Raw genomic sequence first — 14816 nt, 5'->3', positions numbered from 1 at the left:
TAATGTAATGTCGGGTCCTGGCAATATGGATGAAAATCAGTGAGACAAACGGCATGGGTACCCTCCAGTCCATTACCAGGCCCTTTGGGTCCTGTATGGATATTAAGGGGAACCCCGCACCCAAATTAAAAAAAGGAAAGGTGTGGGGCCCCCAGGCCCTATATACACCGAACAGCAGTATACAGGTGGTGCAAACAAGACAGGGACTGTAGGTTTGTTGTTAAGAAGAATCTGTTTGTAATTTTGAACTGGTATATTTTCAAAGTGTAGCTCCACCCAAAAAATCTGTTTTTAAGCTTTTTGGAAAACATAGGGAAGGGTTATCACCCCTGTGACATTTGTTTTGCTGTCTGTGCTCCTCTTCAGAAGATTTCACCTCACCTTTTGTCCCAATGACAAATGTTTTTTGAAAATTTGGGGTTTTTTAGTGAAACAAGGATTGGTGATAAAGCATCAGTGGAAAGGAGAAAAGTTTTTCCCATATTAACTCTTACAGGAGAGAATTCCCTTTCCTATGGGGTAGATTTCATCTCACTTCCTGTTGTCTCCTTCCGTTTGCAAGTAGGAGTCGTTTGTAAGTTGGATGTTTGAAAGTAGGGGCCTGCCCTATATACACAGAAGAAATTTGGGCCTTAGGTGTTGTTGTGGCCTCAAAACTGTAAGCCCTCACAGGGCCCTGCTGTGAAATATTAGATCAAGAATTGTAATTACATGCCCCTGTTGAACAAGGCCAGAAAAATTGGCCCTTTGGTGATGGTGGTGGCGGTGCTGGTGCCACAACACTGTAAGTCCTCACAGTTACTCTTGGTGGGCGCTGGAATGGGCCCTGCTGTGAAATATTAGATCAAGAATTGTAATTACATGCTCCTGTTGAACAGGGGCTGAAAAATTGGGCCTTTGGTGGTGGTGTTGGTGCTGGTGCCACAACACTGTAAGTCCTCACAGTTAATCTTGGTGGGCGCAGAAACGGGCCCTGCTGTGAAATATTCGATCAAGAATTGTAATTACATGCCCCTGTTGAACAGGGGCTGAAAAATTGGGCCTTTGGTGGTGGTGGTGGTGGTGGTGTTGGTGCCACAACACTGTAAGTCCTCACAGTTAATCTTGGTGGGTGCAGAAACGGGTCCTGCTGTGAAACATTAGATCAAGAATTCTAATTACATGTCCCTGTTGATCATGGGCTGAAAAATTGGGCCTTTGGTGGTGGTGGTGGTGGTGTTGGTGCCACAACACTGTAAGTCCTCACAGTTAATCTTGGTGGGCGCAGAAACGGGCCCTGCTGTGAAATATTAGATCAAGAATTCTAATTACATGTCCCTGTTGAACAGGGGCTGAAAAATTGGGCCTTAGGCACTGGTGCTGGTGCCACAAACATGCAACCCCTCACAGATACTCTAGTTGGAACGCAGGAACGAGCCCTGCTGCAAAAGAATTGCATCAAAAATTGTAATTACACGCCCCTGTTAAACAGGGGCTGAAAAATTGGGCCTTAGGCACTGGTGCCACAACACTGCAACCCCTCACAGATACTCTAGCTGGAATGCAGGAACGAGCCCTGCTGCAAAGTATTGCATCAAAAATTGTAATTGCACGCCCCTGTTAAACAGGGGCTGAAAAATTGGGCCTTAGGCACTGGTGCTGGTGCCACAACACTGCAACCCCTCACAGATACTCTAGTTGGAACGCAGGAACGAGCCCTGCTGCAAAGTATTGCATCAAAAATTGTAATTACACGCCCCTGTTAAACAAGGGCTGAAAAATTGGGCCTTAGGCACTGGTGCTGGTGCCACAACACTGCAACCCCTCACAGATACTCTAGTTGGAGCGCAGAACTAGCCCTACTGCAAAGAATTGCATCAAAAATTGTAATTACATTCCCTTGTTAAACAGGGGCTTAAAAATTGGGCCTTAGGCACTGGTGGCGGCACCCAGAACCAAAAATGTTCTTACAAGCTATCAGCATAATCATTGAGGAGGAAGAGCATAATAACTCAGCATAACAGGATAATCACTCAGCATCAGCATAGGCAGTCTTTGAAGGGATCTGACATTTCAATAAAAAAATATTCGGTTACATCAGCATCAGGTGCTTGGTAGCTGGTGGTGATCCAAGACTGATTCATTTTTATGAAGGTCAGTTGATCGACAGAGTCGGTGGACAGACGCACCCTGTGATCGGTTACAAAGCCTCCAGCAGCACTGAATGTGCGTTCCGAAAGAACGCTGGATGCAGGACAGGCCAGTAGCTCAATTGCATACTGTGCAAGCTCTGGCCAGTGATCCATCCTCAAGACCCAGTAACCCAGAGGATTTTCGGTGGGAAAGTTGTCCAAGTCAGATCTTGCCCCTAGGTATTCCTGCACCATGTGAAACAGACACTGGCAATGGTTGCTGGAACTGATCATACCTTGGGGCTGCGGACTAAAAAATTGTCTGAACGCATCGGTCAGACGGCCACCTTCTCCACCGCTTGTTCTTTGACTGACCGAAGCCTCAGCAACAGGTTGTCCAGAAACAGGAGTTTGTAACTTCCCAGTCTCTGCGAACGCGTTGCACAGACCTTTCTGCAAGGCCTCCCAAAGATGTTTCATCCTCTGCGATGGCAAGATAATGTCTGCAACCTTACCCTTGTAACGTGGATCAAGGAGGGTTGCCAGCCAGTATTGGTCCTTCTCCTTGATACCACAAATACGAGGATCCTTACGCAGGCTTTGCAGAATGAGGGAGGCCATGCAGCGTAGGTTTGCTGAGGCATTCGGTCCGGAGTCCTCTGGGTCACTAAGGACGACATGGTCCACAGCCACCTCCTCCCAGCCACGTACAAGTCCATGTGTTTCTTGGGACTGATCCCTTAAAAACTGCTGCTGATGCTGAGTGCCAGGCTCCACCTCCATACTGACACAATCCTCCTCCTCTTCCTCCTCCTCCTCCTCTTCCTGTGTGATCGGCGGGCACGCAGGGACACTGTCTGGATAGAGGGGGCCTTGAGAGCTAAGGAAGTCCTCCTCTTCCTGCCTCTGTTCTGCCTCAAGTGCCCTGTCCATTATTCCACGCAGCGTGTGCTCCAACAGGTGGACAAGGGGGATAGTGTCACTGATGCATGCACTGTCACTGCTCACCATCCTCGTGGCCTCCTCAAATAGTGACAGGACAGTGCATGCATCCCTGATCATGGCCCACTGGCGTGGGGAAAAAAAAACAAGCTCCCCTGATCCTGTCCTAGTGCCATAGTCGCACAGGTACTCATTGATGGCCCTCTGCTGCGTGTGCAGCCGCTGCAGCATGGCCAACGTTGAGTTCCACCTGGTGGGCATGTCACAGATTAGGCGGTTCTTGGGCAGGTTAAACTCCTTTTGGAGGTCTGCCAGCCGAGCACTGGCATTATATGACCGGCGGAAATGCACACAGACTTTCCTGGCCTGCCTCAGGACATCCTGTAAGCCCGGGTACCTGCCCAAGAACCGCTGCACCACCAAGTTAAGGACGTGAGCCAAACAGGGCACATGGGTCAGTTGTCCCTGTCGGAGGGCAGAGAGGAGGTTGGTGCCATTGTCGCAAACCACCACTCCTGCCTTAAGTTGGCATGGCGTCAACCACCTCTGAACCTGCCCCTGCAGAGCTGACAGAACCTCTGCCCCAGTGTGGCTCCTGTACCCCAAGCACACCAGCTCAAGCACCGCATGGCATCTTTTGGCCTGCATACTTGCGTAGCCCCTTGAATGCCTACAGAGCACCGCTGGTTCCGAGGACAAAGCACAGGAAGAGGCCATGGAGGAAGAAGAGGGGGTGGAGGAGAGAGGTGTGTCACAAACATTAGTAGTGGCATTTTGAAGGCGTGGTGGTGGAACAACCTCCAACACTACTGCACCTTGTCCTGCATCCTGCCAAGCTGCCAGCAGAGTGACCCAATGCGCCGTGAAACTTAGGTAACGTCCCTATCCATGCCTGCTGGACCATGAGTCAGCGGTAATATGCACCTTACCGCTGACCGCCCTGTCCAGCGAGGCAAAGACATTGCCTTCCACATGCCGGTAGAGAGCCGGAATCGCCTTCCGTGAGAAAAAGTGGTGTTTGGATACCTGCCACTGAGGAACCGCACATTCCACAAACTCTCGGAAGGGGGCAGAGTCTACCAACTGAAAAGGTAGCAGTTGAAGTGCTAGCAATTTTGCCAAGCTAGCATTCAACCGCTGGGCATGTGGATGGCTGGGAGCGAACTTCTTTTGGCGGTGCAGCAGCTGGGGCAGGGAAATTTGCCTGGTACAATCTGACTTCGGTGTACCGAAAGCAGATTGCCCACAAGTACTTGGCTGTGACACACCTAATTCTACACCTTCATTCCTCTCAGTGCAGGTCTCAGAGAGGACTGAAGGTATAGTGGGGTTGGAGATCTCAGCTGATGAGGAGCAAGGAGAGGTCCTCTTTGTTCTTTGGTGTGGGTCTTTTAGATATGCTTGCCAACGAACTGCATGGCAGGTCAACATATGTCTGGTCAAGCATGTGGTGCCCAAGCGGGAGATGTTTTGGCCACGCGAGATACGCTTGAGACATATGTTACAAATAGCAGCGGTGCGATCTGATGCACTCGTCTCAAAAAAGGCCCACACCAAAGAACTTTTGGAATAACGTGCAGAGACAGCAGCGCCCTGCACATGCGGAGCTTTGCGGTGTAATGCAGCCAGTGTGCTGCCCTTAGGCTGGCCCCTGGAGGGCATCCTGCCTTGTTGGTGATGTTCCTCCTCCTCCTCCTCTTTCCTATCAGGCACCCACGTTGAGTCAGTGACCTCATCATCCCCTCCCTCCTCATCACTGGAGCAAACCTGGCAGTATGCTGCAGCAGGGGGAGCATGACTGCCAGATTGCTGTACTTCTTGGGCACCCGTTCTGTCCATGCTCACGTTACTGCCTTCATCTAGCTCAGTATCATCATCAGAGCCTTCAGGACGCCTGGGCATCCTCCTGGAGCATGTACCCAACACTGTGGTCAAACAGTTCGAGGGACTCCTCAGGAGGACATGGTGGGGCTACGGAAGGAGTCACTGATGCCATTGAGCTGAGGGAAGAGGCCACGTTGGCAGCTGCTTTGCCAGACAAAGTACCATGAGCATGGGTGAGGGAGGATGAGGAGGATGAGGACGGCTTGGTCATCCACTCGACCAAGTCTTCCGCATGTTGCGGCTCAACACGGCCAGCTGCCGAAAAAAAGGCCAAGCGTGTCCCACGGCCACGTGCTGATGAGGATGCACTGTCTCCACGACCAGCACCGTTGCCTGCTTGCCCTCTTTTATTGGCTTGTGACTGTCTGCCTCTCCTTGTTGGCCTTCCAGACATACTAATGGCCTGTAGCTGCACTAAGCTCAGATATATATATATATATATATATATATATATATATATATATATACTGATACTGCAGCTAGCAAAATCAACTGCCTGCCTACAGTATGAGAACACCACCAACCTTCTACAGGTAGCTTTAGCTGAACAGTGCAGAGGTCGCACTACACTAACGTGTAAATACTTTAGCTGCCTGCAGTAGTGATAGGATCAGGAAAACACCACCAACCTTCTACAGGTAGCTTTAGCTGAACACTATGCAGAGGTTGCACTACACTAACGTGTAAATACTTTAGCTGCCTGCGGTAGTGATAGGATCAGGAAAACACCACCAACCTTCTACAGGTAGCTTTAGCTGAACACTGTGCAAAGGTCGCACTACACTAACTTGTAGCTTTAGCTGAACACTGTTCAGAGGACGCACCACACTAACTTGTAGCTTTAGCTGAACACTGTGCAGAGGTCGCACTACACTAACTTGTACTTTTAGCTGAACACTGTGAGGAGGACGCCCTACACTAACTTGTAGCTTTAGCTGAACACTGTGAGGGGGACGTACTACACTAACTTGTAGCTTTAGCTGAACACTGTGCAGAGGTCACACTAAACTAACCCGTAGCTTTAGCTGAACACTGTGAGGAGGACGCACTACACTAACTTGTAGCTTTAGCTGAACACTGTGAGGAGGACGCACTACACTAACTTGTAGCTTTAGATGAACACTGTTCAGAGGACGCACTACACTAACTTGTAGCTTTAGCTGAACACTGTGCAGAGGTCACACTAAACTAACCTGTAGCTTTAGCTGAACACTGTGAGGAGGACGCACTACACTAACTTGTAGCTTTAGCTGAACACTGTGAGGAGGACGCACTACACTAACTTGTAGCTTTAGATGAACTATGTTCAGTGGATGCACTACAATAACTTGTAGCTTTAGCTGAACACTGTGCAGAGGTCGCACTACACTAACTTTTAGTTTTAGCCAAACACTGTTCAGAGCATGCACTACACTAACTTGTAGCTTTAGCTGAACACTGTGCAGAGGTCGCACTAAAATAACTTGTAGCTTTAGCTGAACACTGTGCAGAGGTCGCACTACACTAACTTGTAGTTTTAGCTGAACACTGTGAGGAGGACGCACTACACTAACTTGTAGCTTTAGCTGAACACTGTGCAGAGGTCACACTAAACTAACTTGTAGCTTTAGCTGAACACTGTGAGGAGGACGCACTACACTAACTGTAAATAGTCTAGCTGCCTGACTGTGGTACTAATAGGATCAAAAGAACACCAGCAATTTTCTTCAGGTAGCTTTAAATACTGTAACAAGACAAGCCTGCCTGTCAGTAGGAAGATAACAGGAACTGATCTAGCTAAACTGAATACTGTGTATATATATATATATATATATATATATATATATATATATATATATATATATATACAACACCTGGGATGCACAATACACTGTAAGTGCAGCTAACTGACTGACTGTCCTGCCTAATCTGTCTAACTCAAATGAAACAACACTCTCTCTCTCTCTATCTTTCAGCACGCCGGAACACATTACACAGGGCCGCCGTGCAGGCGGCCTTATATAGTGTGGGGAGTGTTCTAAACCTTCTGAGCCATAATTGGTCAAAGCCATCCTGGCTTTGGCCAATTACAGCTCTCTCTACTGACGGCGCTGTGATTGGCCAAGCATGCGGGTCATAGTGCATGCTTGGCCAATCATCAGCCAGCAATGCACTGTGATGCCGCAATGAATTATGGGCCGTGACGCGCCACAGGAATTTGACGCGAACAGCCAATATCATTCAAGATTTGATGAACAGTCGAACAGACGATGTTTGAGTCGAAAATGGGTTCGACTCGAACACGAAGCTCATCCCTACTCCCTGCATGTGGTATCGCCATACTCGGGAGGAGTAGAAGAATGTATTTTGGGGTGTAATTGGAAGTATGCACATGCTGGGGGTGAGAAATAATGACTATGACAATTTTGTGAAAAAAAAAATTCTTAATCTTTCCAAGAATTGTGGGAAAAAGTTACAACTTCAAAAAACTCACTATGCCTCTTACTAAATACCTTTGACTGTCTACTTTTCAAAAAGGGGTCATTTGGGGGATATTTGTACTTTCCTGACATTTCAGAGCCCCAAGAAATGAGATAGGCTGTCAGTGCATCGGGTGTGATCAATTTTCAATAATTTGCACCATAGCTTGTAGACTCTATAACTTTCACAGAGACCAAATAATATCCACTAATATGTATGTATATGTAGCAGTATAAATTTTTGCCCAAATTTATGAACAAAAATTACTTATTTGCAAAATTTTATCATAGAAACTTAAAAAAAGTGTTTTTTTTTTCAAAATGTTTGCTCTTTTTTCACTTATGTCGGAGAAAAAAAAAAAAAAACAGTGGTGATTAAATACCGCCAAAAGAAAGCGCTATTTGTTTGAAAAAAATGATGAATTGTTTTTTGTGTACAATGTTGCATGACTGAGTAATTGGCATTCAAAGTGTGAGAGCACTGAAAGCTAAAAATTGGTCTGGGCAGGAAGGGTGTATAAATGCCCTGTATTGAAGTGGTTAAGGTGAAAAACCTCGAGGGTTTACAACCCCTTTAAACACTAGATTAAACACTGCTAAACGCCAGCAAAAACATTAAAACATTAGCGTTTTTTTTTTTTTGTCCAGTGTTTCTAAAGCAGTTTTTAGCTTTCTAGTATGCATGAAGCCTTATAAACAAAATGCCACAAAAAAACTATAAAATACATGGAATACAGTACCCAAAAGGTCCATGATACCAAACCTTTAGTTAAAAATAAACAAAAATATAAAGAAATAAAAGTGATCGATAGATTAGCAAATAATGCTCAGGAAAGAAAATTCCATATTGAAAAGACTTTCTGAGAATAAACACTGAAATCTGCTAGTCTAATATTATCTGCTGTGCCAATTTAACAGCTAAGGGTTGGTGGTCACAGAAAGTGTATCAGTTATATCCTTCTTGACTGACCAATAATATACATAAGAAATACTCACAGTTTTGCTTGCACCGAGTAGATCTGCAAAAGGATCAGCCCAACACATAAAGTCCAGAGAGACATTATGTGACACAGACCAGCCAATACTTGTGTGTTAGGAGTTGCTATTTGTCTGGTCTTATATTGCTCATATGATGACATGGTTGCAAGGCTGGGCATTGACCACAACACATCAAATATTTGTTTGGGAAGACACATCCAGTCCTGTGTTTGTGTTGAGGGGGGATTGGCAAGATATGAAGGTTATTTGATATGAGTTAGAATAAAAACATAGATGGAATTAAATTAAAGAGGAATTCAAATTTATACAATGTCATTTTCATACAAATCGCAAGTGCTGGACCCTCCATCTTTCAATAAACATTTTGTGAACATATGAGCCTGCAAGATATCTGATGCTTCACTCTTTACTTTGTTTATCAGCAGCCTTGAAGCCCAGTCTATTATGCCTCACTCAACCTCCTCAGTCATAACAGGATTACACATTCAAAAGTCTTTGGTAACTTATTACCAGGCCGGTAACTAGAAGTATCCGAGATTAACTTGGTGATGACATGGCTTCCTTAGAAAACAAAGAGTTAAGTTCATTGTTAGGATTAAAGCCCAATTCCAACTCTTAGTGTAAAAAAATACTCAAGCCTTTTTCAAATAAATGGCTGCATAACCTTTTTTTATCCATTATTTATTTAAAGATTATACATTTTTACATTGCAGAGAATACATACAAAAATACTGTCCAAAAAAAAGTCAGAAACAAAGTAAAAAGTCACATAGGTGATTACAATAGACTTTTTTCCCTTATTAATAAAAGTAACATGAGAATAAATCATAGTGTGGACAATGAAATAACATGGGGTTTGAAAGGGAAGTAGAAAAAAAAAACAACTGATCCAAATGGGAAGACTTCCAGATCTACAGTGTATGTGTATGTGTGTGTGTGTGTGTATATATGTATTTTGTAGTGGTGCCCCCGTGGGGTCACTGCGTGTTTCAACATCCACACATCACCCTGCTTGGTCAGACATCCATTTTAGGCACAATTCTCCAGTCTCTTGCTTGTTTTTGTTGTTTTTTTTAGGGGATTAAACTTGGATGGGGAAAAGGGACATGGGATGCCCAAAGGATAAATACTTCTTAGTTGAAATAAAGGTAATTGAATCCAAACTGACAGTCTCTGTTACTTCACATCTCCTCCAGCACACTACTTAAGATCACTTGCTTTCCTTCACTGTCCAATTCTGTCCAATTCTAGATTCCTGTCACCGTTAGCACATGGCTAGGCCTCACTCTGAATAGGACCTAACATTTTCCTAGTAGCCATTTTCAGTCAGGGGGGTCTGCAGTCCCCTCTGTGATAGCAACCATTATAGATGAGAAGAATAATTGTGCTGATACTTGGTGGACTACTGATCCCAGCTAGTCTGGTACAAATCCTGCCACCCCTCCTGGCTGTAACAACTTGACTTCAACAACACCACAGTCTCTCCCTCTGGCTCCACATACAATCCTGGCATGTTTCTCCCAGAGGTTTTCACTGTTCTTCTCACTCACCGACTGGATCCCTCCTGAATGACTTATCCAGCAGTGCTCCCAACTGTCTTCCTCCTGCTCCTGTTTCAGGACACCTCTCAATGACCATGTAAAGAGAGGCTCCATCCCAGCTCCCAAGCTCCAGGCCTGAGGTCACCCCCCACCCAGAAAGGGGGTTCCCTCAGACCACGACAGTCTAATACTCCATCATTCAGTTCTTCCACTGAAAGGGAGTTATGATCCTTCCAGCAGAGAAAATCAAATCAACACCACCACATATATTTCCTGCTTGTTTTGTTCTGTCAGAAGAGAACTACTAACCTAAAAACAGAACAACAACAAAACATATATGTACAAACTTGTTAACAGTCCTTCTTTGGCTCCTGATAGGAGGGGCCCCTCCTCAAACAACAGGCTCCAAAAGAGGTGGGCAGGAACAGTACACCCAAAGTGTCCGTAATTAGACAGTCCCTCTATCAGGCACACTGGGTGGCAGGCATAGGTTGTCCCTGCAAGAAAATATCAGAAAGGAAACACCAAACACAACTCTGCCACTTCCCTGCAGTCCTTGTGGCTGCTTCTATGGTGGCTATATGGCACAAAAGTCCTCCTCACACATAGAAGCGGGGATCCGGCAATCTCCTCCTGCTATCCCCTTCCTCTCTGACAGAGACCAAATGGCTCCTAGTAGGCCGACCCGCCTTTACAACCAGAACTCGATCCCTGTAAATGGCACGTCCCAGCTTCCATTCCTCCCGAATTTCCATAAACCAGGCCCAGACATCACTCTCTGGCACCCGCAAAGGCTTTGGGACGTGCAGAAAATCCCAGGCAAGGTCATCCTTCCACTCTCCCCAGGAGTTCTCTACGATGTCCATTATTTGGGAGGGGACATATGGGTAGTCCAGACCCCACTCCAGAGCACCCCTTCTCTGTATCTCCCTCCGGGAGCGGGAGAACCTGGGTAAGTCTTTTTTTTTTATTGTTTATTTATAGATGTTTGCAGAGTTTTCAAAAGAATGTAGAAAATGAAACATTTCAGACATTTCAAATATACACTGTCAAATAAATGGAAATGTGAGAACAATGAGTATCAAAAGTATGGTATGAACCAACATTGAATTGGGGGCTCTTTAAAAGGATGTCAGTTGCACCCATGTGGTGCTGTTTGTCTGCAGCTCTGCACCTGTGTTCCTGAATCTGCCTGCTGTTGTTATTCCTGTTATTGACCTGTTATTGTTAAGGACTTCTACTCAGCTCCTGTGCCGGCCTCTGCAAGAACCTTCACCAGGCACTCCTATCCACTGTGCTCAAGAGACCACTGTTCCTACTCCAGTGGCTCCTGAACCAGTGCTGTAAGAGAGGTCTTCTTCTACCAGTCAGGCTCAACTAACAGGTACCTAACAGTACGAACAGCCATGACTGAGCCTGCAGGAGAGACCTCTCCCATTAAGGAGATCTACACGCACTTAGCGGCGCTCACCCAGGCCGTGAAGACTTTGCAAGATAGCTATACCAGACTGGAGGGACAAGTCCTGAGCCTCACTGGTCCTGGAAGTGGGGCTTCTGCCTCAGCGGCTGCCCCAACACAGACTGTCTCATCTCCCTCTGTGGTAATGCTTCCACCTGAACCGATGGTCCCCATCCCAGAAAGGTTTTCTGGGGACCGAACCAAGTTCCGGGCCTTCCGCAGCGCTTGTCAGCTTTACTTTGCACTGCAGCCACGAACCTTTTCTCTAGAGGCTACTAAAGTGGGATTTGTTATATCCCTCCTACAAGGAGAACCCCAGACTTGGGCTCACCGCTTGCTTGAAACTGACTCTGTACAAATCTAGTCCTTGCCTTCCTTCTTCGAAGCCATGGCCCAGCTATACGAGGATCCTCAGCGGACTGCCACAGCTGAGTCAGCTCTGTTCGCACTCCAGCAAGGCCGCAGACCGGCCGAGGACTATGTCACGGACTTCCGACGCTGGAGCGCAGACACTCAATGGAACAATGCAGCCTTACGCCACCAATTCCGCATGGGTTTGTCAGAGGGCCTGAAGGATGAGCTTGCTCGGGTTGGTATGCCTGATACCCTTGAGGAGCTTATCGCTCTAACGATCCAGATTGACCGACGCCTCCGTGAACACCAGTCTGAACGTTCTTCCCAGCAAGCACGCCCAGTGTGGATGACCGCAAGAGTTCTAGCTCCTGCTTCCCGTTACTCATCTCCCTTCTGCTCAAACTCGGCCACTCCAACACCTGATGATCCTGAACCCATGCAGCTAGGACTAATGTGTTCTTCTCTGTCCCCAGAAGAAGGGCATGCCAACGCCAGCTAAACCTTTGCCTTTATTGTGGTGGAGCAGGCCACTATGTGAACAACTGGTGGGCCAAGACCCGTAAGTGTTTCTCTTCTACTCCGGCCAGTTTATCTGCTTTGACCGCCAATGCAACTTGCTCTCCCTCTCTCGTTACAGCTCCAGGGAAGGACAATACAAGTCAACGCCATTATTGACTCCGGGGCATGCAGCTGCTTTATTGACTTGGTTTTTGCCACTCAACAAAATCTTCCCCTGAAAAACAAGACACATAAACTTTCAGTTTTCCTGGCCGATGGGTCCCACATAAAATCTGGACAAGTCTCTCAAGAAACCCTTCCTCTGCCTGTCACCAGTTGATCTCAGCATAAAGAAATCCTAACCCTGGACGTTATCTCCTCTCCGCTGTTCCCGATCATTTTGGGCATGCCCTGGCTCCAGGCCCATAACCCCCACGTCAATTGGACCATCGGTGAAGTCAAGTTTTTGTCGCCCTACTGTTAAAAACATTGCTTACATGAACCCTCCAGATCTTCTGCCACCTTACTATGTATGGACATTGATCAGGATCTACTCCAAACCATACCGGAGGCCTACCGGGAGTTTGCGGATGTGTTCAGTAAGAAGGGAGCAGACTCCCTGCCACCCCATCGTCCTTATGACTGCCCAATTGAGCTGCTCCCTGGGGCCGAGATTCCTTTCGGGCTCATCTTTCCGTTATCTGAAAAAGAGCAAGAAGCACTTAAGTTGTACATCAACGAGAATCTCGAAAAAGGATTTATTCGACCTTCTACCTCCCCAGCTGGTGCCGGAATATTTTTCGTCTCTAAAAAAGATCAGACTCTTCGTACATGTGTGGACTATCGGGAGCTAAACAACGTCACGGTTAAGAACCGCTACCCGTTGCCCCTGATACCTGAACTGTTTCAGAAGTTGAGATCTGCCATCATCTTTACCAAACTGGACTTAGGAGGAGCCTATAATCTGGTCCGCATCTGGGCCGGGGATGAATGGAAGACGGCTTTCCCGACCCGTTTTGGGCACTATGAGTATTTAGTCATGCCCTTTGGCCTATGTAATGCTCCTGCCACATTCCAACATCTGATCAATGATGTATTCAGAGACTTCCTGGACATCTTTGTAATCGTTTATTTGGATGATATTTTGATTTTCTCTAGGTCACTTAATCAACACCGGGAACATGTTCGCAGAGTCTTGGGTCGTCTTCGTCTGCATGGGTTGTACGCTAAAGCCGAGAAATGCGAATTTGAACAGAAGGACATTCAGTTTTTGGGGTTAGTGATCTCCCCAACTGGTATCAAAATGGATCCTCAGAAGGTGTCCGCCGTGCTAGATTGGCCAGTTCCCCAAGGACAAGAAGGGTGTGCATCGCTTCATAGGGTTCGCAAATTTCTACAGAAAATTCATTAAGGGGTTTTCCGCCATCATCTCACCTATCACGCAACTAACCAAGCAGAACTGTCGCTTTCACTGGAACGGGGAGGCTCAGGACGCCTTTGAAAGACTGAAAAGGCGCTTCACTTCAGCTCAGATTCTCAGTCATCCTGACCCATCCTTACCTTTTATCCTAGAGGTTGATGCTTTCGAAGTGGCCGTGGGAGCAGTCATCTCTCAACGGCAGGGCAACAAGGATCTTATGCATCCCGTGGGATTCTTCTCTCAAAAACTCTAGCCGGCTGAACGGAATTATGATGTGCGTGATCGGGAACTACTCGCTATCAAGACAGCATTGGAGGAGTGGAGGTATCTGTTAGAGGGCGCAGTCCATCCGGTATTAATATATACCGATCACAAAAATTTTGAATATTTAAGATCTGCCAAACGACTGAAACCTCGACAAGGATATTCTTTACATGTTTTTGTTTCCATATCACATACCGGCCAGTAACTAAGAATGTTACACCAGACGCGCTATCGCGCATGTTTGATAACCCTAAAGACTTATCTGTACCTGACACCATTCTGCCTGCAAACAACTTTTTACTTCTATAGACGGATCTCCTGTCCCTGATCAGAGAGGCATCCCCAGAACCTTCAAGCCTCCAGGGATTCACCTTAACACCTCGAGATGGATTATTGTGGAGAGGAAGCCAAATATTTGTTCCAGAGAATGTTCGAGTCAAGGTGCTGACTCTACTTCACGATCATCCACTTGCAGGACATTTTGGGGTCCGTAAAACTCTTGAACTCGTGCAACACACGTTCTGGTGGCCTAATCTGAAGGAGTTCTGCAGGAAGTATGTCAGCTCTTGCCCTGTCTGTATCCAGAATAAAACCACAAGGAACCGAGCCTGGGGACTGTTGAGACCCTTGCCAGTACCAGACAGACCCTGGAGGATGATAGCAATGGACTTCATAGTTGAACTACCATGCTCAGAAGGGTGTTCAGCGATCTTTGTGGTCGTCGACCGCCTGTCTAAAATGGCCCATTTTGTACCCTTAAATAGAACACCTTCTGCTGTGGAGACGGCCCGTGTGTTTATCAAGGAAATTGTCAGGCTGCACGGAGTTTCTGCAAATATAGTGTCTGACAGGGGGGTGCAGTTTACTTCACGCTTCTGGAAGGCC

At 46.6% G+C, this 14816-nt stretch overlaps 1 protein-coding gene across 1 annotated transcript in view; it reads right to left on the bottom strand.

The window, feature by feature from the left end:
• The window catches only part of LOC141105653 (alpha-2-macroglobulin-like protein 1), a 245551-nt gene extending 236996 nt beyond the window's left edge, over positions 1-8555 (bottom strand). Inside the window, exon 1 of the mRNA XM_073595630.1 lies at positions 8393-8555. Within this exon, the coding sequence (XP_073451731.1) occupies positions 8393-8553 (161 nt within the window). The 5' untranslated portion in view covers positions 8554-8555. The remainder of the gene's footprint in view (positions 1-8392) is intronic.
• Between the last annotated feature and the right edge of the window lie 6261 nt (positions 8556-14816).

Source organism: Aquarana catesbeiana, linkage group LG08 (genome assembly GCF_042186555.1).
Source record: "Aquarana catesbeiana isolate 2022-GZ linkage group LG08, ASM4218655v1, whole genome shotgun sequence".
Lineage (NCBI taxonomy): Eukaryota > Metazoa > Chordata > Amphibia > Anura > Ranidae > Aquarana > Aquarana catesbeiana.
Note: the sequence above shows the minus strand (reverse complement) of the source record. Positions and strands in the feature narration are given on the sequence as shown.